This window comes from Hemitrygon akajei, chromosome 1 (assembly GCF_048418815.1).
Source record: "Hemitrygon akajei chromosome 1, sHemAka1.3, whole genome shotgun sequence".
Lineage (NCBI taxonomy): Eukaryota > Metazoa > Chordata > Chondrichthyes > Myliobatiformes > Dasyatidae > Hemitrygon > Hemitrygon akajei.
Window position 1 is genome coordinate 109693758 of NC_133124.1, and position 25366 is coordinate 109719123.

The 25366-nt window shown below is 41.1% G+C and overlaps 1 protein-coding gene across 3 annotated transcripts in view; it reads right to left on the bottom strand.

Moving 5' to 3' along the window:
• The window catches only part of nt5c3a (5'-nucleotidase, cytosolic IIIA), a 42163-nt gene extending 17116 nt beyond the window's left edge, over positions 1-25047 (bottom strand). Inside the window, exons 1-2 of one of the 3 annotated variants that reach the window (XM_073049763.1) lie at positions 24889-25047; positions 13519-13611 (exon numbers count right to left, since the gene is read on the bottom strand). In XM_073049763.1, coding sequence (XP_072905864.1) covers positions 13519-13611; positions 24889-25026 — 231 coding nt within the window. In that variant the 5' untranslated portion in view covers positions 25027-25047. Of the gene's footprint in view, positions 1-9064; positions 9227-13518; positions 13612-24888 lie in introns of those variants that run through there. The other 2 variants (XM_073049771.1, XM_073049788.1) reach the window with 2 other exon arrangements.
• Positions 25048-25366: the final 319 nt, after the last annotated feature.

The following is a 25366-nucleotide window of genomic DNA, read 5'->3' on the forward strand; positions in this document are numbered from 1 at the left end:
ACTACACTAAACTGAACTGAACTCTACTTCACTTGAAGACTGATCATTTACCCCTAGACTTCGATAGAGCTTGGCTGATTTCTATTCCTATATTTCTGTGTATATGTGTATATTATCATTGCTAACCTGTTACATTTATATCCTTGCATTTTGTGTACAGTATTACTTAATTTGCTAATAAACTTTATTAGTTTTTAGTAATTACAGACTCCAACGAGTGTTCCATTTCTGCTGGTTTGACAACCCAGTTACGGGGTACATAACAGAAGTGGGGCCTCTGTCCGGGATTTTGAATGCCAAAATTGGGATTGGTTGAATTGATTGGGTTAAATTCCCGTATCTGATTTGGTCATGGAAAAAAAAACAAAGGAAAAAAACCAAAAGGGCAAACAGCAGAAATGGAGATTGAGGAATTTCTAAAGATGCCAACCTTGGAGGCATTAAAGGATGCCAAGAATCAGACTTGGTGAATGTTGCAAAACGGTTGAATCTTTGGAAGGGGAAGCAGGAAATGAGAGCAGAGATACAAAGAACCATCGTTGAGTATTATGTATCTAAAGATGTGTTTCCCGAAGGGGACCTGGAAGTGGTGTCTGACAGCAAACCTGGTGGGGCTGCGATTCAGCTGCAGGTGGGAAGATCAAGGCTCGAGCATGAGTTACGAGTAAAACAGCTAGAAAAGGAGGAGAGAGAGAAGCAGCTAGAAAGGGAGGAAAGAGAGGAGTGAGAAAGGGAGGAAAGAGAGAGAGGGAGTGAGAAAGGGAGGAAAGAGAGAGAGATAGAAGGCGCGAGAAAGGGAGTTTGAGCTGAAGAAGTTAAAGAGAATGCGAGAGGGGGGCCGAATGCCGGACCTAGGTGGAGGGTTCAAGGCGACCCAGGAGGTAAAGTTGGTTCCCCACTTGAGGAGACTGATGTTGATCGGTACTTTCTACATTTCTAAAAAGTCGCTGTAAGTCAGGACTGGCCGAGGGATAAGTGGGCTGTTTTACTCCAGAATGTGCTTAAGGGGAAAGCTCAACAAGCTTACTCAGCATTGTCAGCAGAAGGTGCAAAGAAGTATGATGTGGTAAAAGAGGCTATACTAAGGATCTATGAGTTGGTCCCGGAGGCATACCAGCAAAGGTTCCGGAATGTGAGGAAGCAATGGGACCGCATGTATTTGGAGTTTGCCCGTGAGATGCAAATGTATTGTAAGTGTTGGTGCGCCTCGAAGGGGGTCACTGGGGATTATAACAAACTGCTACAGCTACTGCTGATTGAGCAGTTTAAAGGTTGTGTCCCTGAAGGTATGCGGACCTATCTAGATGAGAAAGAGGCAGAAACCTTAGTCGTGACTGCTAGGTTAGCGGATGAGTACACGTTAACACACAAAGCAACGTTTACCCCGAGTAAGAGCTACCAGAAGGATAGTAGAGAGGGCAGAGGAAGTCCGCCGGCTAAGCCAGAGATTATGCCGAGGACTAGTGAGACGGGTAAGGAAGACGGGAAGCAGTCTGGTAGGAAGTCTCCTGGTTTTGTGTGCTTTAATTGCGGGAAAGCCGGTCATATTGCATCTAGATGCTTTGCTCCGAAGAAGGAGACGGGGAAAGGAAAGGCGACATCGCCGACGGGCTGTGTTAAGCCGGTTGAAATGCCGTTAAAAGAGGAGGAGCTAAACCGAGTTCAGAAGGGATGTGAGAAATTCCTTTCAACCGGGTTAGTATCTGTGAAGGAGGGGTCACCCCCAGTGCCAGTAAGAATCTGGAGAGACAATGGGGCTTTTCAGTCCTTAATCCTAAGCAGAGTGTTGGAATTCAATAGTGAGACAGATACTGGTGACATGAACGTGATAGAAGGGGTTGGAAAAGGGACCGAGGCCGTACCGTTACATAAAGTATTTCTGACGTGTGATTTGGTATCCGGAACAGTCACAATAGGGGTACGGCCTGCACTCCCGATACCCGATGTAGATGTCTTGCTTTTTTTTTATATAAATTTTTTTAATTGAATTTTCAAATAGGTTACAGAAGGAAAAAAAAATTATCAACCCCTCCCCCCCTTAAGCCCTCCCCCCTAACATATCCCTGTAGAAAGAGAAAAAAAAGAAAAAAGAAAGAAAGAATGCCTGGATATCGGAAGATCCCCACATGCTCCATGGAGTTCATAATAGCTTTAGTATATATATTTATTTCTTTCCCCAGATAACCAATAATTTTATCTTCGGAGCACCTATATACTTAATCCTCTCTTTTGTAAATAAGGGCGTCAAATTTTCAGAAATATTTCGTATTTATCTCTTAAGTAAAAAAAAACTGAATCTGCTTTTTCATGAAATCACAAAAATCTTGCCGTTTTAATAATATTGAATTAAATCTCCATCTGTAAATCGATTCCTCTTTATCCATCATTATCATTGTCAAGGGGGAATGATCTGACAATATTCTTGCTTTATATTCCATATTTTTCACTCTGTCTTGAATATTCATTGATAATAGGAAAAAATCTATCCTTGAATAAGTTTTATGTCTATTTGAATAAAATGAGTAATCTCTTTCTTTTGGATTAATTCTTCTCCATATATCAATCAAATTTAAATCTTTCATCAATGATAAAGTTAATTTTGCTACTTTTGATTTTGTAACAACCTTTGTTGACCTATCTAAAACTGGGTCTAGACAAAAATTAAAATCTCCACCTATTAATATTTTGTCATGTGCGTCAGCCAAATTCAAAAAGGCCTCTTGTATAAATTTTACATCATTTTCATTTGGTGCGTAAATATTCATGAGTCCATAGTTCTGAAACAATTTGACAATGTATAATTACATATCTCTCCGCAGAATCAATTAATACATTTTGTATTTTAATTGGTAAAGTTTTTTTTAACCAAAATTGCAACTCCCCTCACCTTTGAATTAAATGAAGCTGCAATAACATTTCCAACCCAATCTCTCTTTAATTTCTGATGTTCTATCTCTGTTAAGTGTGTTTCTTGTAAAAAAAAGCGCTATATCTATTTTCATCTTCTTAACGTATGTTAAAATTCTTTTTTCTTTTCACCGGTCCATTAAGCCCATTAACATTAAAACTTTAAAAATTCAGTAAATTAGTCATTATTTTTAACTCCAATCTATAGTAATTGGTTACTACAGGTTACTCCAATCTATAGTAATACCTAACCTTTCAACTTTCGTAGTACCTTGGGGAACCTTTTTAAAATTCTCCATGTTGCTATGTGTCTCCCCCCCCCCCCCCGATTGTCCAGGCAAAGAAAGAAAAAGAAAAATAGATTATATAGAAAAAAATAACAAAATACCCCCCTACTAATGTTGTGAATAAAAAAAACACAACATTACCCCCCTCCATTGTACGGGTCATGGCAATCGCCATGATTACTCACGTGAGTCCCGTAGCAATCGATCCGAAGCTCCCCCAGATCCCCCGTAACATAAAAAAGTATATATAAGAAAGGAAAAAATATCACTACTCTCGATTAATATTTCTCAAATTTTTCCTTTCTCCCCCTGTATCATATAATTAATAATATATTTAAATATTCTTCTGTCCTTAAACATCCATCAACTCCATTCACTGTTCCTGTCTTCATCTTTAATCCGTTTCACTTTTAAATCTTTGGCTGTGGTTAGCGAATATTTGGGAGTTCTTGTGCAAATTCTTCCGCATCCCGATAATCAGTAAAAGATCTTCTTTTTCTGTCATCCAAAAAAATTATCAGGGTTGCCAGGTGGCGCAATATAAATTTATAACCTTTTTCCCATAAAACTTTTCTCGCTGGGTTAAATTCCTTGTTTCTCTTCAAAAGGTCATAACTTATGTCAGGATAGAAAAGAACTATTTTCCCTTCTATCATCAATGGCCCGTTTCTCTTTCTGGCACGTTGGGCAGCCGCCTTCAGGATCTTTTCTTTATCTTGATATCTTAAGCATTTTATCAAGATTGATCGTGGGTTTTGATCAACTTGAGGTCTTGGTCTTAAGGCCCCGGAAGCCCTTTCAATTTCAATTAACTGGGTTCCTTCTTCCATTTCCAAAATTTCTGGAATCCATTTTTGAAAAAATTTTATTGGACCCTCTCCCTCTATACCTTCTTTAAGTCCAACAATCTTAATATTATTTCATCTGCTAAAATTTTCAAGTACATCCACTTTTTCCAACAGCCGTTTTCTTTCTGATGTCCAGGCAGAAATATTATCTTCCATTTTATTCACTCTATCAATGGTGTCTCTGGTTGTTTCTTCCAAGTTTTTAATTTACTTGTCCATTTTGTCCTGTCTTTTCATCATTTTATCAAACATAATCTTCATATTGTTAATATCTTTTTTATTACTTTTGATGCTTTTAATTCATGCATTATTTGCACCAAAGTTTTTTTTATGTCTCCAATATCACCTCCAACCTCTTCCTGTTGCTCCTTTGTTTGTCTCTTCATCTTCGTCTGATTTATCCAGAGAATCTGATTCCACCTCATATTCACTTTCACTTTCAGTTCCAATCATAGCTGGGATTTACAGCTTGGGTTGCTCGTGTTTCCACATGCCCCTTCCTTCACGCATGCGCATTCCTGTTGCTTTTTCGCCGGAGGTAAATTGCACTTGAGCCCGAGGCTCTTTCATGGCGGCCGGCCTTGATTCTTTTCCAACTTGTGATGTCTTCAAAGTAGTAGTTTTCTTCTGCTTCTGTTTAGGAGGCATATCTTAAGACAATCCTGAGTAGTTTATAAGTAATTTTTAAAAAGTATTTACTAACTTTTCTTCACTTAAACATTATTTTACTGGTTTTTTACAGGAGAACTGGATTTCCACGTCTCGATCCTACGTCATCACGTGACGTCCCCCCGTAGATGTCTTGCTTGGGAACGACCTGGCAGGTGGGGATGTGTACCCAGCACTGAAGCTGACTAGCAAGCCTGCCAGGACTGAGGACCTGCCCATAGTTTCTGAAGTTAATCCCACCTGCGCAGTAACTCGAAGCATGGCCAGAAAAGCGGCAGAGACAGGCGTCAGTTTAAATGAGTCCAGCGTTGATTTAGCTGAGACGTTTTTACCAGCCCTGTACCAAGAGGGGTTAGAGGGAGGTAAAAAGGAGAATAGTGGAGCTAAGGAAAGTAAGAGAGACGAGGCAAATTTAGGGTTGTCAAGGAACGAGATTTTGAGCCTTGCCCCCAGGTGGACATTTTGGAGTGAGGAAGGAATTTATGGAGGCACAGAGCCAAGATGAGAAACAGATGTGGCAGCTAGAAGGTCCAGGGTTGGACACGGATGATCTATCTAGCTTGACAGGGCTGTTTGCAGTTGAAGAATTTAAGTGTGTTCCCAATGATGTGAGGGCAGTCCTAGATGAAAAGGATGCCGCTACCTTGAGGGAGTCTGCTGGGTTGGCAGATGAGTTCACCCGCAAGGTTGAGTTTACTCCGGAGGGGAGTTGCTCAGAGTACCTGGGAGGATCAGGGGAACTTGGAATTTGAAATAGGACTGGTATTGAAAGCCTAGGAGAGGCAGCTGTCCCGTTGGCCTGTGTGCAGGTTGAGGAAGTACCTGTGGATGCACAGGGTACTGAACCTAGTGTTGAAGCTCAGGAAAAGTCTGAGGGGTCTGACTTAGTTGAAAAGGAATGCAGTCCTTTTGGGTCAGGTGGACTTGGTTCAGTGAAGAAAGGGTTAACCCTGGCACCAGTAGAAAGTGAGGATTCTCAGTCACTTGTGTTAAAAGTTAGTGATGAGATGAAAGCTGGTGAGATGGATATTATTGAAGATATTGAGGGGAAAAGTGTTACTGGACTTTTGAATAAAGTAAAGTCGGGTTTGGTTCCAGGACTGTTGATCAAAGTGAAGGGACCGTTAACTAAACAATGGTTTGTTAACAAGATGCCTACTAATCAATTACAGTTTATTTTGAAAAATAAAGATAAACGACATGGTGATGTTGTTCAAGTATGTGATTTGGAGAGGAAAAACTTGAAGTGTTGTTTTGACCCAGAGAGACCATGTGCTAGTGTCATTAAGGAAACTAATCAAATTAAAGATCCTGAATATAAAATTAATGACTTGCTTGAAAATAATGAGTTGTTAGGAAGTTTAGCAAATGGGCTTAGTCTGGACAACATTGGTGATAAGCTAACACCTGTGAAGGGGGTCTCTGAAAGCCGTATCCAAGTTGATAAGGCAGCTGACCACGCAAGGGTTAAATGTTCTGTTTCAGAGTGGCAAAAAAGCCAAGGGTGAGCAAACACCATTTTTGAATAACAGGATCTGATTTTGCAAGAATTTGACTTTTTTTTGTTTGTAACAAAGCATGTGAAAGATAAAAACATCATGGAAGACTGACTGTTTGAATTAGGTTTAAAAGTAAACTGGAGATTAGAGTTTGCATACACTTCTGTAATGTACCACATTATAATCACACATGTATTGGTTCACACTTTGCAATATACACCTAAGCTAAGAATTAACTCCACTGTAGGAAAAGAATTACTGTCACTTATTCAGGTGTTACAACATTTTGAGGTTTACGTTTGTCCAGCACAGAAGCCACTGATAGTTTACACTGATCACAATCCATTAGTGTTTTTGACCACCATGAAGGATAAAAACAAACACTTGTTAAGTTGGAGTCTGATATTACAGGAATTTGATATAAAGATAAAACATGTAAAAGGAACCGAAAATGTGACTACCTGTATATTAGAGTGTATTTTGTAATGTGCATTCATGTCCTTAATTTTTACCCCCCCCCCCCCGGTAAAAAATTCTTTTAAGGGTGGGGGTGTTATGTGTGAAGCCAAGCAGAGCTGCAGACCGATGCTGCTAATAAGAGAGAGATAAGGGAGAGCCATTCAAAATGCTAATGAGAGAGAGAGAGAGAGAAGGGAAAGCCATTCAAAATGCTAATAAGAGAGAGATAACGAGAGAGAGACAAATAATTCAGTATTGTGGCATCTGCATTGATACTGCCACGGACATTTGCTTTGAACATGAACTGTTCGTTAACACTCCTGCTGAGCAACAGGAAGTGGTGAAGTTTGATGGAAAGGTGATACCCCATTGGGGGGGGATAAAATAGTGGGTTTGCTAAGACACAGGCAGACATGCCACAAGACCCTGAAGAGAGCACTGTGCCCCCACAAGTTGGTGGGAGTTTGGAGGACCGATTCGCGGGAATCGGCCAGAGGCTCACAGGGTGTAAAGGTACGACCTTTATATACTTACATTTTAGTGTACTGTATTACTTAATTTACAAGAACTTTTCATCTGTCAGATATGTATAGTCTTGAGATTTCTTCAGTACTATCCCACCTCATTTGTATTCACATTCTCATGCTGCACTCAACTGACCAATTCTTCAATGTGGATGACCCCATCTGACAAATAATAGATATATGCCCTGACTTGCTAAGTTCCTCCAGAATTTTGTGTGCTGCTTTCCCCTTCTTGATGCATGCATAGATCATGTAGCTTCACACAAAAGAATATCACGAAACAAACTGCTTTCTAGGAATATAACTCAGCCCCTTCCCAAACACATGGCTTCTTGTATTTAAGTTAGTGTGACTGTGGGGTATGCTGAAATGACATCTGTGACAGGAGAGAGTGGAGGGGCTACCTGGACCACCAGGGTATGGTGGGGCAGAGAAAGGGAGGGAAAATAAGTGGCTGAGAGAGAGGAAATAAAAGGAGAGAATGAGGAGTTTGAGGTAGGGGACTGAGGAAATGCTTGTACCATCATCATTTATATCTGTATATGTGGTTTCTGTAACTGGGCCTCACCATGTTGCAAGTGCAGCCAAAGTACTTTATTTGTATAAATGGAGAATTTTACTGTGTTTACAAGGTTGACAGGATAATCCGGCAGGGCTAAGCCATATTTCATGCTTAAGATGTCAATCTACTTTTAACTGTGTATTATTATATCTCTGATTATTCATATCCTCACTCTTCAACAACCCGTAGAAGGGTGAAGATTTGAATGATTAGTGATAATAATAATAATAATAATAATAATAATAATAATAGTTAAAAGTAGAATGCATCTACATTTATTACACAATTATACATGAAGCTAAAATGACACATTATTAAACCGTGGTAGCTTTTGGGCCTGTTCCTGTAATAAGTAGAAGAAAATATGCAATATTTAGTTCCTTTTCTACTTAAGCAACTCCTTTAAGCTATTTGCACACAATGTGCCATTTCAATTTACCGCATGTGGAGTCTCACTATACACGCAAAGGTGCTAGACAATACAGCTGGTGGCTCAAGTTCGCATGTCCAATGGAGGCAATGTCTGAAGGGTGACTATTGACTGTTTCTACCATAAACCTTATTGCTCCTATTAGAAATCAACTCACTACCTACAATAAATGCAGTACAAATTGAAGCACAATACGACTTTTGGTGGTGTTCTAACCAGGTATATGTAAAATAAAATTTCCATATAATAAATTCAAGGTTGCTGTATCAAAATTCACAGAACAGAAAATAAAGGCACTGCAAGATATTTGTATTAATCAGAATGGAGGAACAACTTAAAAATCATCCTTTGTATCTCAGATCGGCAGATAAAGAGAGGCTGCTGACAAAGCATAAGAAAAGGCCACTATATTCAAAGTTATGTTTAACTTGTAGTACAGAGGCCTTCACCACAATGTCAGAATAATTATGCTTTGTAATGTTCACGACTGGGTCAAATAGTCTAAAGGTACCAATGTTCTGAAGTAATGGGTTTAAGTCCAGTAATTATATAAAGGTCACACTGCAACCCAGTACTCCAGCAACACTTGTTTGGGCAGTCATAATTCCAGTTTACTTATTGTTAGTGCTTTTAAAATTCACTTTGATTATCAGTGTGATTACAGGTTTAAGCGTTGGCTACAGCTTACTAAAACTAGAACAAAGCAAAATTACTTTTCTAGGAAAATATGCAAGCTTTTAAAATAAATCCTGAATTTTAAACTAACAGAGTTATGCAGCAGTTTTAATCATCTCTGCATGTAGAAGCATCTCTCTAAAGAATGTGACTGGCTGCATTTTTGTTATAAATTACTCAAGCTCAAATTTCCAGAAAGCATACCTCTAACATCTGCAAACTCTCTTTATCCACCATCTTGCTTACTGTACAGTGCTCTGGTGGGGAGGGGGAGAAAGCTAAAGGCAGGAAGCTGATCTACGTCGGCACGGTGATCTTTCGCAATCTCTAAAGCATTCAGCTGGTTTTGTAATTACGGAGGTTTGTCTGAAGAGGATAAGATACAAGAAGGCAGCCACAAAAAGATTAGGTAACATTATAAAAGGATTGACTTTGCAATATTTTCAAATTCCAGAAAAATATTAATTAACATTTACTAAATACTCCCGTGAGTAACCAAAGTTGGTTCTATCAGAAATTATGGATCTTATTTCATTCTATTGCTTATGCATGTAAGGCAACCCCTCTCTTTATTACTGGACTGCCTTGTAATCACAATAGTGGTGCCCGATAATATTCAGAATCACAATAAATACATACAGCAACTAATGAAGAAATAACCAGCAAAACTACATTTTAAAAAGCCTTTCTGGTCTGAGTTCAAAGTACTGATAAATATTTCTAACTCTGTGCTGTAGTGCTTATTCCTGCACATGGTTTACCTGCATAAAGTGCTGCAAGTTGTGCGGATCTCAAGCTAGTCTTGCTACAATCTGCGCAAGTGATAAAAAAAAATTGTTCATCAACAGAGCCCTTATATAAGGGTACAATATAGGACTCAGCCCAAAATAGCAGAACCAATCATTTTAAAGCAGTGCCATGATGCAATAAACAGAAGGACTTGCAAACAGCCCAGTAAGTGTTTCTGTCCATAAGGCTGTGCCTGAATACCTCATGACCTTTTAGGTGGATAATTCTGGCCTTTGGGAAAGGGTCAGAAAACTTGTATGTATATGAACAGAATATCTAGTTTGATTATAGAAGGGTTGTAAATAAACTGGAGGAAAGAAAATAACAGGTGAGCATGCTGCTTCATTTGACACTACAGTATTGAAAAAGCCATTCTGCACATACAAACAGTACTTCACTTTATATGGAACTAAAAGGAGAAAAAAGTGTAGTTTTTTCCATTTGTTAAGATCTTCTTTCAAGGATAGAACATTACATAATGTAGTTTCTCCTGGTTATTCTTTGATTCTGCCCTGTTTGGCCCTGTTTTTCACTTATTTTAAAATGGATTGAAGTAATTAATTAACCCTTATCAGACAACTGTTTTAGTGCTCAAGATATGGAGAACAAGATGATGGTTAAATGTATTGCTCCAGGGGGTTGATTCCTAATGGGTGTTTTTTTTTGTAGTTAGTGAGTTTTTTTTCCTAGTTAGATGGGGTTATTTTTTCCTTCTTTTTCCTATATATAATTTTTTTTTCCATTTTTATATTTTAAGATCAGTTTTTTTTCTTCAGCTTTATTAATTGTATACATATTAATCTGCTGAAGTTTTGTATCATTTTATAGCTGTTGAAGATTATATATCAATAAAAAGACTCTAAAAATGAAAATGAAAACATTGGAATACAATGTTAATTATTACCCTATATATATATAGGATACTTCTTTTGCAGAATAGGTAATTCATTGTTTAAGATCTCTGAACTGAGATTCATTGTTTGCCAAAGTTTTGTAATAGATAGATAGATAGATAGATAGATACTTTATTCATCCCCATGGGGAAATTCAACTTTTTTTCCAATGTCCCATACACTTGTTGTAGCAAAACTAATAACATACAATACTTAACTCAGTAAAAAAAATATGATATGCATCTAAATCACTATCTCAAAAAGCATTAATAATAGCTTTTAAAAAGTTCTTAATAGCTTATTAATGTCACAATAGGTAAACTTACACAGATTGGCATAGAAGTTGCAAAGAACAAATCTATGTATTAGAAAAATCAAATATACAGTAAATTTAGAGTGACACACTAAATGCTGGAGGAATGCAGCAGATCAGGCAGCATCTACAGAAGGGAATAAACAGTTGACGTTTTGGGCCAAGACCCTTCATTAGGGCTGGAAAGGGACAGAGAAGAAGCCAATTCAATTTTCAGGATCTGGGTTGTTGGTAGGACTGGCATTTATTGCCTTTCCTAAACTGTCAGAGAATATGGCAGGTCAATTTCTAGAACTAGTGCAGTTCTGGTGAAAATGCTTTTACAGGATTGTTAGGCAGGAATTTAACTTGCAACCAATGACAATGAGCAAAAGATGACTTATTTCTAGGTCAGGGTGTGGTTTGGTGGAAACCTTCAAGCTGTGGTACCATGTGTTTCTGCCTTTGCGATCTCTAACAATTGGGAGAAACTGTTGGAAAAACTACATTTAATAGATGAAGCATACTGCAAACACAACACAGTGATGGTGGAGGAATGAATGTTTACAATGGTGCATGGGTTACAAATCAAGGATGTTGCTTTCTATATACATTGAGCTCCAGTGCAGAAGAGGCCCCTCCAGCCCTACAAGCCATAAAAAATACATACCAAGTTGTATTTAAAAGTAGAAGTTACCTTTTAAAATTTATACAGCTATAAAATTATATCAAATTGTTTAAAAGCTCAATTTGACCTAATTTCTACTACAACACAACCAAGCTGGATTTTTCACCCCTGGAGATGCTAAATACAAAAGGGAGTCTCACAGTTGTATTGATGTAACACTTTTCTTGACCTTGGAACACAATGACTGGCTTGAAAAATGTGGCAGAAACAGCAAATTGATAAATGTCTAGAAAAGTCCTATAATTGGTGATGCTAGAGGAAAGCAAACCAGGAGAACAGAGCATGCTTTTCATGGAACAATAATATCATGGAAATAATATATCCCATTAATTTGTACCAGAGCACATATATTAGATAGATTTTCTACAAAATTAATAATTCTACTATAGCACTTCAATGTTTAAAATAATATCATAAATGAATAGTTGTCAAATTCAAAGTAATTTTTTATCAAAGTACATGCATGTCACCATATACAACTCAGAGTCATTTTCTTATGGGCATACCCAATAAATCTAATAACCATAACAGGATCAGTGAAAGGCTGCACCAGCAGGGTGACAACCAGTGTGCTAAGGACAACAAAGCATGCAGATACAAAACAAAAGAAAAAATACTTTAATAATTATAATAAAATAATATTACATCTTCTGGTTTACGATGGCACTGGTGATGCACAGCGACAACTTGCTGTCAGCAAACAAAACTACTAACTACTATATTAACAAGTACAAACAAGCTGGATGAACTCAGCAGGTCGGGCAGCATCCGTTGAAATGAGCAGTCAACGTTTCGGGCAGAGACCCTTCGTCAGGACTGAAGAAGGGGGGGGGCAGGGGCCTTATAAAGAAGGTGGGGGGGAGAGTGGAAGGTGCCAGGTGAAAAACCAATCAGAGGAAAGATCAATGGGTGGGGGAGGGGAAGCAGAGAGGGGATAGGCTGGAGAGGTGAAGGAGGAATGTAAGGGGAAAGCACTATGGGTAGTAGAAGAAGATAGAATCATGAGAGAGGTGACAGGCAGCTAGAAGAGGAGGCAGAGTGAAAGTGGGATAGTGGAAGGGAGAGGGAAACATTGACTGCTCATTTCAACAGATGCTGCCCGACCTGCTGAGTTCATCCAGCTTGTTTCTACGTGTTGATTTGACCACAGCATCTGCAGTGTACTTTGTGTTAACTACTATATTAATCACACATTTTCTTGGAAACGACCACTGTAATCAACAGCCTGTAACTTTGCTTCTGGAGTTGAGCTTTTGAACCGCCTATATGACCCGGTATTTTTTGTGGTGTGAACTACAGTCTCGAAGATGCAAGATGATGTGGCGTGGCGCAGCATGTACGGGCCAAACTGAAGCAGCAGGGCCTGTGCCCAAGAGTGGGGAATGAGCCATAGTTTGGCCATTGCTGGAGAAGACTTAGAGGCAATTTAAAGTGGCAACACTGAGGTGAGGCAGATTCGAGGGCTAGGCCCGAACCACCTGCTGTTTGACCAATTTAAGTGCCAGGCCAGATTGGAAAGGTCGGATACCAGCTGGCAGGGCCCAGGCCGGAGAGTGTATTGAAGCAGCAGGGCCTGGGTCCAAGAGCAAGGAACAACCCAAGGTCAGGTACAGATTGAATTCAGGTGGCAGGGCCCGAGCCCGAGGGCATATTGAAGTGACAGGGCCTGGGTCCAAGAGCAAGGAACAACCCAAGGTCAGGTACAGATTGAATTCAGGTGGCAGGGCCCAAGCCCGAGGGCATATTGAAGCAACAGGGCCTGGGTCCAAGAGCAAGGAACAACCCAAGGTCAGGTACAGATTGAATTCAGGTGGCGGGGCCCGAGCCCGAGGGCATATTGAAGTGACAGGGCTCAGCTCCATGAGGTTTATTCACCTCTGCGTTTAATTGTACCTATGGCAATGACTAACGGGCTCCCCGATCTGCTGCAGTGATGACGGGCCTCATGGCTGTGGACTTATTTTGTGAACTTCAGTTTTGAATGTTATTTGCTTACTTTTATTGCTTGCTCGATATTTTTTTCTGCACATTGGGTGTCCGATGGTCTTCTCTTTGATGGTTCTATTGTGTTTCTTTGTTCTGTGGCTGCCTGTAAGGAGATGAATCTCAAGTTTGTATATACTCTCAACTTCGTATATAATCTCAACTTTGATTAAATAATGAACTTTTGAACTTTTTTGAATAACAAATAAATAAACTATAAATATTGATAACATAAGATGAAGAATCCTTGAAAATGAGTCCACAGATATAGGAACATTTCAGTGAAGTTACCCTCTTTGGTTGAGGGGTAATAGCTGTTTCTGAATCTAGTAGTGTGAGTCTTGATGACAGCAGCAAGAAGAAAGCATGACGAGGTTGGTGAGGCTCACTGATTATGGATACTGCTTTCCTGGGAAAGCATTCTATGTAGATGTACTCACTGGTGGGGAGGGCTTTACCCGTGATGGACTAGGCCGAATCCACTACATTTTTTAGGCTTTTCCGTTCAAGGGCATTGGTGTTTCTACACCAGGCTGTGATGCAGCCAGTCAATATACTCTCCACCACACATCTACAAAATTCTGTCAAAGTTTTAGACGTCATGCTGAACATTCACAAACTTCTAAGGAAGCAGAGGCACTACTGTGCGTTCTGTGTAATTGCACTTGCAAGCTGGGCCCAGGACAGGTCCTCTGAAATGAATACACCAATAAATTTGAAGTTGTTGACCCTCTCCACCTCTGATCACCCAGAGGACTGGCTCATGGACCTCTGGTTTCCTCCTCCTGAAGTTAGTAATCAGCCGCTTAGTCTTGCTGAGATTGAGTAAGAGTCCGTTGTTGTGGCACCACTCAGCCAGATTTTCAATCTCTTTATACTGTGATTCTTCACCAACTTTGATTTGGCCTACTACAATGGTGTCATCAGCAAACATAAATATGCCATTAGAGTTGTGCTTAGCCACCCAGTCATAAGCATAAAGCAAGTAGAATAGGGGACTAACCACTGTTACGTATCCCGTAACTGGATCACTTACCAGCAAAGATAGAGAGGTCCGCTGAAGTCTGATGGTACCATTTTTAAACGTTTTTATTTATAAAGGGGCACAAAAGTAAGGTTAATACAAACATTCAGATAACATACGTCGTCAATACTCAATCTAAAGCGCAGGGATAGTAATAATCAATAAGAAATAAGCTCTATCGTTGTCTAGGGGTTAAACTATTGTCCGATGGAAATATAAAAGTCTCGCCAGTTCATGGAGGCTTTTTGCCGTTTGAGGGACCGCTGGGTGTTCACGGGTTGGAGAGAGAAAATAAACTTGCCAGCCTTCTGGACTCAAAGCATGAAATCGGGAACGGGAGTTCCTCATTGTCAGTTCGGAATCCTTTTCGGGGTTATTAGCCACTCGATTCCCTAGCTAGGGGATCCAAATCACACGTGGCTTCCGAGCAGCTTCCCGTTCTTACGGGAACGATGAGCGATGGTCTCCGTCTGGTGCGTCGCTGGAGTACCGCCTCCAGCAGTCTCCTTTTTATCATGGCTGGCAGATTTGTAAATGTCAATCAAGGTAGGGTGATACCATCCCCACACCACATGGCCCGAGGGTGTCCATGTCCCTGATAGCTGGCACGTACTATAGAGTTGCAATTCACACAGGTGCCTCTTAGAACAATGGTCAAATCCGTTGCATTGTCTCTCATTTCCTGGGTCCAAGACACGAATTAATAGCGATCTGGCAATTCTCCGGAAGGAGGGGGCTGGTCCCGCACTCTTCGGCCCCTCAGAGCTGTGGTACATTCATAATAGCACACAGTCTTTTGGTGCACCTGTGCTGCTGGAGATTGTGGAAGAGATGTTGTTGCCAGTCCAAACTACCACAAGTGAGGAAATCAAGGATCCAATTGCACAAAGAGGTAATGAGGCCAAGGGCTTGAGGCTTATTGATTAGTTTTGAGGGTATGATAGTACTGAATGCCGAGCTGTAGTTGACAAAGAGCATCCTGATATAAGCATCTTTGCTGTCCAGCTGTTCCAAGGTTGAGTGAAGAGCCAACGAAATGGCATCTTCTGTGGATCTGTTGTTGCTGAGAAGCAAATCCAAGTTGCTTCTCAAGCAGGATTGATGTTTCATCACCAACATCTCAAAATACTTCATCACTGTGGATGCAAGTCCTACTGGGCAATAGTCTTTGAGGCAGGTTACCATGGTCTTCTTAGGCACCAGTATAACTGAAACCTGCTTGAAACAGATGGGTACCTCAGTGTGCTGAAGCGAGATGTTAAAGATCTCAGTGCACACTCAAGCCGGTTGATCAGTTCTCTTGGTCAGAGACAATACCTCTGATATTACTTACTCCATGAACACAGCGAGACCTGGGGAAACTAAAATACCTTTATAAAAATGTTAATTACAGTGTCAGCTACATGACCTTCCTGCAATACCTCTCCATTATTATCCGGTTACCTGAGACCGCACTCACCCCAGCAAATGATTCCTTCATTTGGTGACTGGCACCCTATCCTTCTCATTAGAAGATCCAACTTTTGCTCCCTACTTCACGTTAATATGTAACCCTTTTTCAAACATCATCATAAAGCACTGTGGCAGTTGCCACACATGATAGTAGCACCCAGCTTTGACTACACTATCCTTCATGTCTGTCACCTAACAATGGATAACAAGGGATTTCTTCCAACTAAATACTGGTAAGACAAATGCCAAAGGGTTCAGCTCCTGCCATAACCTTTATTGCCCAGCACTCAACACCATCACCTCTGATGTTACATTTGAATAAGAGCTAACCTTTGGACTCACTCTTATTTCACTAACACACCTACTTCTACCTCTGAAACATTAGCTCCACCCTGTCATAAATGCATTCTGCAGAAGCTCTTACTCATGTCACTATGACCTTTAGACTTGGTCATTCATCACTTCTGGCTGGATATTCAAGTCTGTACTTGAGCTCAACTCTGGTAAAATGTAATTCAAACCATGAATTAATAATTTAATTTACTCTTCACTATTGTGCTGGCTGCTATCCTGTTATGTAATACTCTGGTTCAAAATTCTTATTGTTTCTAAATACCTTCATGGTTTTTCCCCTTCTCTTCAGCTTTGAATCTTCTTCATCTATATGGTATTTTCTTGCACTCCTCCAATTTGTGCTTCTGGATAAACACCACATTTAAATGTTCCGTTTACAGGAGTGTCTTCAGTAGCAAAGGCCCAAGTTCTGAAATCCCTTCCCAGAAACACTATCTCAAATTCATCCTTTAGAATACCACATAAAACAAGCCCTTTCATTAAAGCTTTTAGTTGTCCGCCTCAATAATCAATTTACCTTGTCTGATTGAATTTCTGTAGAGTGAAATTTCTGGTGCTTCAAAGGCATAAAATAACTGGAATTTGCTCTTTATATATCGTAAAAACAGCTTCTGAATAACATTTGACTTAAATAACTCATTTGAGAAAAGTCTACACAGAATTTCACTGCAATTGTGTTAAAACTTTGTACTTCCTGTCAAACCAAATTGTTCCTTTCATACATATCACACCATTTCAACGGAGCAGATCTGGGAACAATCAACTCTTGACTGAAGGTAACAATCTATTTTGTTACTCCAAATATACTCTATGGTATAGCACACTCGCAATAGGGTAATACCGGCAAGAACACTGACAAAATTTCAAAGGCTAAACTTTCAAAAGCTAAACAAAAGTGAGAGTATATCTGCCAAAATTGAAACTTTAAAATAAAAATTAATAGTGTCAGCCTCCATGCTGAGATGTTTAAGCTTTACTCAATAGTTCCATTTAATATCAGAGAATGTATACAATTTATAACCTGAAATACTTATTATTCTTTGCAGACATCCACAAAAACAGAAGTGCACCAAATAATGGGTGTCAGTAAAAAACATTAGAACCTCAAAGTTCTCCTACTTCCCTCTCCCACGTACTAGCAGCAGCAAAGCAACAACACCATCCCCACCACTTACCTCAGCCAAAAAGCTTCAGCACCCTCTACCCACCAAGCAAGCAACAGCAAAGCCTGCAAGCAGGACCAATATCTGCAGTACAACAACTCAACCAACAATTCAAAATACCACAGGCTCTCTCTGGCTCCCAAATAAAGGGGCAGAGAGGTGTCACTCACCAAGAGGGAAGACGTACACAAAACAACTTGCTGATTTACGGCGTTAAAGTCTGCTGCATCGCATTTCCCCCCAGTTTTCCGAACTGAAAATCAGCAACACACTCTCCTCAACCAACGAGAGAGAGGTGGGCAGAGCCCATTATAAAGCCAATTATTTTATAATAAATCAATTGTAAACTTGATGCTGATACAAGAATTAAAACAGACAGACAGACATAGTTGTGCAGAGGTTGTGATAACAAATTAAACTGCAAAGAAATATTAATTTTACTCATTCTCCTTACCTTATAAATTCAGAGCCTGAACTTTGGTCACCTAGATCCACTTCTAGTCCATTTCTTGCCCCATGTACAATGATCAAATTGGTGCCAGGTTGTTTGTTGGAGACAGGTGCAATAAAGGTATTTAAGAGGCTCTTAAAGATACGTACAATAAAATGCAGGGATGGTGTAAAACAGACCATGAGCAAGCAGAAGGAATTAGGTTCATTATCTTAATTAGTTCAGTGCAACATCCCAGGATGAGGGACCTTCCCATGTTGTATTGTTCTAATTGCACTATTCTGGAATATGCAAACAATCTGATTTTCAACCTTTTCGTAAAAGCCACAAACATCACCTCAAATGAGAGCAATGTTTGGCTTTGCTTAAGACATGGTTTACAAAACTTGCATTTCTACAGCATTTGGTGTGGTACCATATGTAGAGTACTTCATGGGAACATTAGTAAGCAATATGTGACAAAGAATTCCATGAGGAAATGCCATGATGGACAGACAGAAAGATACCTTGAAAGTAGGGCACTTGCAAGTGAGGCTATATCACCTATTAAAAGTAGGGAAAATGAAGAGTTCAGAATTGTAAAAGTGCAGATTTTATACAAACAGAAAATCGCTGGATTGTAGGGTTAGATTAGGTTAAAGACAAGTAGGGATTTGACAACAATTTTTACAGTAGACTAGGAACCCAAATAACTGTAAAGGTTAAAAATTGGGCCTGTTTGTCATATGTACATCAAAACATACAATGAAATGCATCATTTATATTAGTGGTCACCAATCTTTTTAAGCCCAAGATCCCCTACCTCGGCCTTAGTGAAAGGCAAGATCGACCAAATCGGCTAGTCACACGCATGTGCACCAGGGCAGAAAAGACCAGAAGTAAAACCCCACAACCCGGAAGTAGAAATAATGTATAAACACCAGGGGTACCCACCCTTTTTTGCACCGCGGACCTGTTTAATATTGACAATATTCTTGCGGACCGACCGACGGGGGGGGTTAAACATGACTGGAATACAGCGATACTCGAAGCAGGTTCCTTATGTCCAGTCTATTCCGCAATTTAGTTTACATGGCTCTTAGCACTTAGCTTCTGTCCCGCTTGCTCCCGTTTTTTCCGCTGAAAAAACTCAGTGAGTTATTCTTTAAGCGCATGTTGCTTGGACTCAAGGTGCCGAAGCAGTCTTGAGTGCTTCATTGCCTCATTAGACATTGCCTCATTGCTTCCGGACTCGAAATCCAGCCACCCGCCCGCCGCCAGACGCCTTAGCCAGGTGCGACTGGTCATGGGTGGGGTGAGAGGACAAGGTGAGGGCTGGAGATCCCTGTACCGGCGCCGCGGTGGTCGCAGTCCGGAGAGAGCAACCAACCGAGCAAGGAGTGCGACAGGACGCCCGCCCGCCCCCCCTTGTAGGATCTATTGGCCGACAAAAGTTTGGCTCGAGGGTCGATCGCAGTGAGGTAGCTGCTCTGCTACTTAAGTCATCTGCGAATATTTTAGCACCGGATTCCCCACGAACATTCAGTGTGCTAACAAGGTTCAGAGGCGGCGCCCATCTGTCTGCGTTCCAGGCCAGTATCAATAGCACTTCCTGCCAGCCGTGCGAGGCGGCCAGTTACCCGAGGCCAACCAGTGATCCCTGGTGTGAGGGTATCACTGCGTTTAGGCGACTGATGACCTCGCCTGCATTCAAGTTCAACAGTGGGCGTGACAGGGAATGAGGAAAGGTGCAGCTGACTCATATCGTTTCATATCGCCAAATCATATCTGTTGTAATGTGAGTATTAAATACTAATTGGGAAGCTGTTGGTAACAAGAGGGGGGTTCCGGGTTGGCGGGGTTTTTACTTCCGCTCTTTTTTTACTCCCGGTATGCATTGTATATAGTTCCTCCACCCATGCCGCATGAGGTACCTGGAAGCCTCTGTACTATAAATATCATTTGCCATCCCAGATAAAGATGTTCTTTTGGCCATCAAACTGTCGAGTAGTCTTTTGTAAAGTAGAAGTTACCACAATATCGTTAACTCACGTCCCGGTGGTTGGGGACCACTGAAGTACACTCTATAGTGCGTGGCGGGGGAGCTACACACATGCACACTGGGCAAAGAGAACGGAACTAAAACCCTGCAACCCGGAGACAATCTCTTAACAGTATTTGTGTATTTATTTTTCATTTTTTTTCGGGATCTACTAGGAAGGTCTCAAAGATCAACCAGTCGATCGTAACCGACGGGTTGGCGACCACTAATTTACATCAATGACCAACACAGCCCGAATAGGACCTGCAGCAGCCTGCAACACGCCTCTAGCACATGTGTGGGTGGGAGACAGAGGGGTAAGAGGGGTGAGAGAAAATTAAGTGGGGTAGCTCATTGCATATTTTAAATTCCGAGATGAGCTGGTTTCAGGTGATGCCATACACCAAGAAACAAACCATGTTGGTGATAACATCAAATAAAACACCAAAGTCTAGTGCAGATTTGAGAAATTTCTGTTCAATGGTGTGCAAACAATCAGATTTTAAGAGGCAGTGTAGGGATCAAGGGAAGTGCTGATGAGGCATAACTGGATGTCATCAGGCCACTTAGAAACTGCTGCCAAAGTTTTATCTGATATTACCTTGAGAGGTGGACATCCAAGGTACCCATTCAAAAAAAAAATGGAAAGCCAAGCCACTGTTGCTGATGTCCTGGCATCAGTCATATTTATGGCTAAGAAGAGCAGGGTGAACATACTCAAGACGATTGCCTGGTTGCAGTTTGTCTCCTACCACAACAGTATGTAATCTCATTAGCTCTCTACTCAGCTTTGGAGCACCTAGCCAACAGCAAACATGCATGTAGGCTATTGATTACAGCTTGGCACTGGGCATTCAAAAACCATCATCCCCTCTGTACTAATCAACAAGCTTCAAAACCTGGGTTACTGTACCTCCCTCAAAAAAATGGATCTTCGACTTCCTTAATGGGAGATCACAGTCAAAGCAGATTGGTAACAATGCCTCTTCATTGCTGACAATCAACACAGGCACATCTCAAGAATGTGTTTAGCCCACTGCTCTACTTTCGCTACTTCAGGACTGCGTGGCTGGGCACAGCTCAAATACTGTCTAGAAATTTGTAGAAATCACCATTGTTGTTGGCAGAATCTCAGACAAGTACAGTTGTGAGACAGATTGGGTGGTTGAGTTGAATTGAATTGACTTTATTACATCCTTCATGAGTAAAAATCTTTACGTTATGTCTCTGTCTAAAAGTGCAATGTGCAATTTATAGTAATTTTTAATAAAAAAGTATGTACAACAGAAGAGTCAATATAACATAGAAATACAGTTGTGTCAGCAGTCTGATAGCCTGGTGGAAGAAGCTGTCCTGGAGCCTGTTGGTCCTGGCTTCTATGCTGCAGTACCGTTTCCCGGATAGTAGCAGCTGTAACAATTTGTGGTTGGGGTGATTTGGGTCCCCAATGATCATTCAGGCCCTTTTTAAACACCTGTCTTTGAATAGTTCACATCTACAGATGGGCTGGGCTGTCTGCACCACTCTCTGCAGAGTCCTGCGATTGAGGGAAGTACAGTTCCATACCAGGCAGTGATGCAGCCAGTCAGGATGCTCTCAATTGTGCCCCTACTGAAAGTTCTTAGTATTTGGAGGCCCATACCAAACTTCTTCAACCGTCTGAGGTGAAAGAGCTGCTGTTATGCCTTTTTCATCACACAGCTGGTGCGTACAGACCGCGAGATCCTCGGTGATGTTTATGCCAAGGAACTTAAAGCTGTTCACCCTCTCAACCCCAGAACCATTGATGTCAATAAGGGCTAGCCCAGGGGTGGGCAAACTTTTTGACTTGTGGGCCACAAAGGGTTCTAAAATTTGACAGGGGGGCCAGACCAGGAGCAGATGAACGGAGTGTTTTGGTAATACACCTCATAAGAGAAAATAAAATATCATGGGATATGTAGAAAACATGTGCTTTAATTTCAATTGAAAATGAACAAATGCATTACAACAAAATATCTGTCTTTGAAGTCCCATGGTATTTAGCTATTTATTGAAATGACTTTTAAAACACTGAAAATTAAATGAATAAAATACAGCTTTTTTTAATAGTAACAGTTATTATTTTAAAGCACTGAAAATTCTGTTATCCTTCAAGATATTATCATCATCACTCTCCTCCTGACTGTCTTTATTTCAAAAACGGTAGGAGATGCAGGTCTACTTGTCCTGCTCCTTCTTATTCAATTGTCCTCTGTGCCAAAACTCAACAACGACCAGCACAAAGACAGAACAGTGACAGCGCGCCAGTATGTGGAGCGCGTTATTTGATCTGGAGCGCATTTTTTATTTTGAGAACGTACGTGCACCTGCACACTACTCATGTCCATCACTTAACAGAAATGACATGTAACATGTAAGGCTTATTGAAAAAAATATTTTCAAATGCAGTTTTTACATAACACAACGAAGAAACTTATTTTTAATTTCAGTGGGAACAGTGTTGTTGGTCTCCCTTTTTAGCCAGCGCATCAAAGTCTGGATTTAGTTTTGTTGTGGCGATTCTCAGGATGGATCTGAGGTGTTGGTCAGTTAACTTGGATCTGTGGCTGGCTTTGTTGATGTTCATGACGCTGAACGCCTGTTCACACAAATAGGTCGAGCCGAACAATGCCAGCATCTTCTGTGCCATCCTCCGGAGGTTTGGAAACACCTCTTTACCAAGTGAAGCATAAAAGTCATTCAGTTTAAGACAGTTGAACTTCTCTTTTAAGACGGGGTCAGACTGAAGGTCGATCAGTTCCAGCTGTAGCTCCTCTGGTGCTGTTTCAGGATCTTGTGACAGGGGACAGGCCACCAACTGAAGTGACTTGTCAATTTTTTCAAAATCAGAAAAGCGACGGCAGAATTCTCTGTGCAGTGCATCCAGTGACTTGCTGTATTTTTTCACATTTGCGCCGGCCTCTTCCAGCATGGCTAGTGTGGGAAAATGAGTGAATAACTTATTCAAAATTTGCCTGGAGAAAAAAGCCAGCTTGGATTTAAAGGCTTTCACGTTTGTGTACATGTCATGCCAGAATTGCGGGGAAAAAACGTTAACAAGGTTTATTAATATAATTTCATCAAGTTCTGCGGGCGGATTAAAAAGCTTAACGGGCCGCATATGGCCCCAGGGCCGTAGTTTGCCCATGCCTGGGCTAGCCTGTCTCCATTCCCGTGTAGTCCACACCCAGCTCCTTTATTTCTGCAACATTGAAGGTGAGGTTGTTTTCTTGACACCACTGTGTCAGGGTGGCGACAATTTCTCTGTAGGCTGACTTATTATTATTTGGAATTAGGCCAATCAGTGTAGAGTCATCAGCAAATTTAATTAGCAGATTAGTGTGGTGGGTGGCAACACACAGAGACTAAAGGAGGGGACTTCATATACAGCCCTGAGGAGCACCTGTGTTGAGAGTCAGAGGGGCAGAGGTGAGGGAATCCATTCTTACTTACCACCTGCTGGCGATCTGACATGAAGTCTAGGATCCAGCTACACAAGGCAAGGTGAAGGCCGAGGTCTCTGAGCTTCTTGTCAAGCCTGGAGTGAATTATGGTGTTGAATACTAGTCCAAGAACAGCATTTTCACGTTAGCATCCTTCTTCTTCAGATGCGTAAGGATGGTGTGTAGAGCTCTGGCTATTGCGTCATCTGTCAATTGGTTGTGTTGTTAGGTGAACTGTAAGGAGTCCAGTGTGGATGGTCCTTGACCAGCCCTCAAAGCATTTGCTTATTATTGAGGCGAGTGCAATAGGACGCCAGTCGCTCAGACATGGTCTTTTTAGGTACTGGAACAATGGTGGTGTCACATCAACAATCTTGCACACAATGCCAGCAAGACCAAGCAACTGACTGTGGATTTTGGGAAGGGGAAGTCAGGAGAACACACACTAATCCTCATTGAAGGGTCAAAGGTGGATGGGATGAGCAGCTTCAGGATCCTGGGCATCAACAACTCAAGAGGATTGTTCCTGGGCATCAACAGCTCAACAGAATCTATCCTGGGCCCAACGTAACTGATGCAGGCAAGAAAAATGCATATAAACAGCTCTACTTCATTAGGAGTTCAAGGAGCTTTGTATGCCACCATGACTCTTTTGTAAATTTTAATAGACATATGATGGAGAGCATTTTGGCTAGTTGTATCATAGATTGGTACGAAGGCTTTAATTGACAGGATCACATGAACCTGCAGAGGGCTGTAGATTTGGCCAGTTCCATCAGAGGTACAATCCTCCCCACCAGAAGACATCTTCAAGGGGCAGTGCCTCAAGAAGATAGCGTCCATCAGAAAGGGCCCTCACCATCTGGGACATGCCCTCTTCTTTTACTATTACCAGGGAGGAAATAAAAGAGCCTGAAGACCTTTAACCAATGTTTTAGGTACAACTTCTTCCCCTAATTTCTGAACAGTCCACGAACACTAGCTTGTTAATCCTTGTTTGCACTGTTTTTGTTTTGTAACTTACACTCATTTAATGCCCTACAATGTATTGTTGCTGCAAAAAAACAAATTTCACAACATATGTCAGTGATAATAAGGCTGATTCTGATCTAAATTAAAAAGACAGGGTTTGATAGACCCACCAGGGTTAGAGTAAAGTGGCCTTACACAACAGTCAATTCAAGCAAGTCCTGGGATCATAAAGGAAAGCTAGAAATCTGAAATAATAATTAGAAATGCTGAGAAGTCTGTCTCTCTTTCTCCTTTGGATACTAAGTGTTTCCTGCATTTCTTGCTTGTAAGAACAGGAAGTTTGCTTTACACTGGCACTTCAAGCAGACTGATCACCTCGAGTGGATACTGTACTGCATTTCAGGCTGTGCCTTCAATTCCTGGCCGCCGGCCGGCTAGCTAGCTAGCTAGCCCGGCCACCATCCTGCCTCATTCCCCACTCACCATCTCGATGATCTTAGTCTTCCGGCCGGCTTTCTTCTTCATGGTGAAGATGTACTGAGTCAGCAGGGCGCCACCGATCGCAGCACACACTACAGACCCCACCACCACGCCCAGGCGCGTCACTGCCGCCCGCTCCATACACGCCTCACAACTGCGCCTGCGTCCACGTCCGATGGGGAGCATGCGCAAACTCCTGCTCTGGGAGTATCGAAGGGAGTGTTTGCAAGGAGGCGGAGGAACTTAGAGTTCAGGGGATTTTGTTTCTTAATTTTTTTTAATAGTAGCGTCTCAAAAGTTCTTGTAGTCAAAAGTACTTACAGGATGAAAGGAGGTCATTTGCTGTAGTAAGGTGTTTCCTACCATTTATTATGCAGTCCCTTGTGTATACATCTTTCCAAACTATTATCTTCTTTCTGCAGCCTATTTTTTATTTTATCAGACACAGCCAATTTTGCAATCTTCATAATCTTGGATCCTC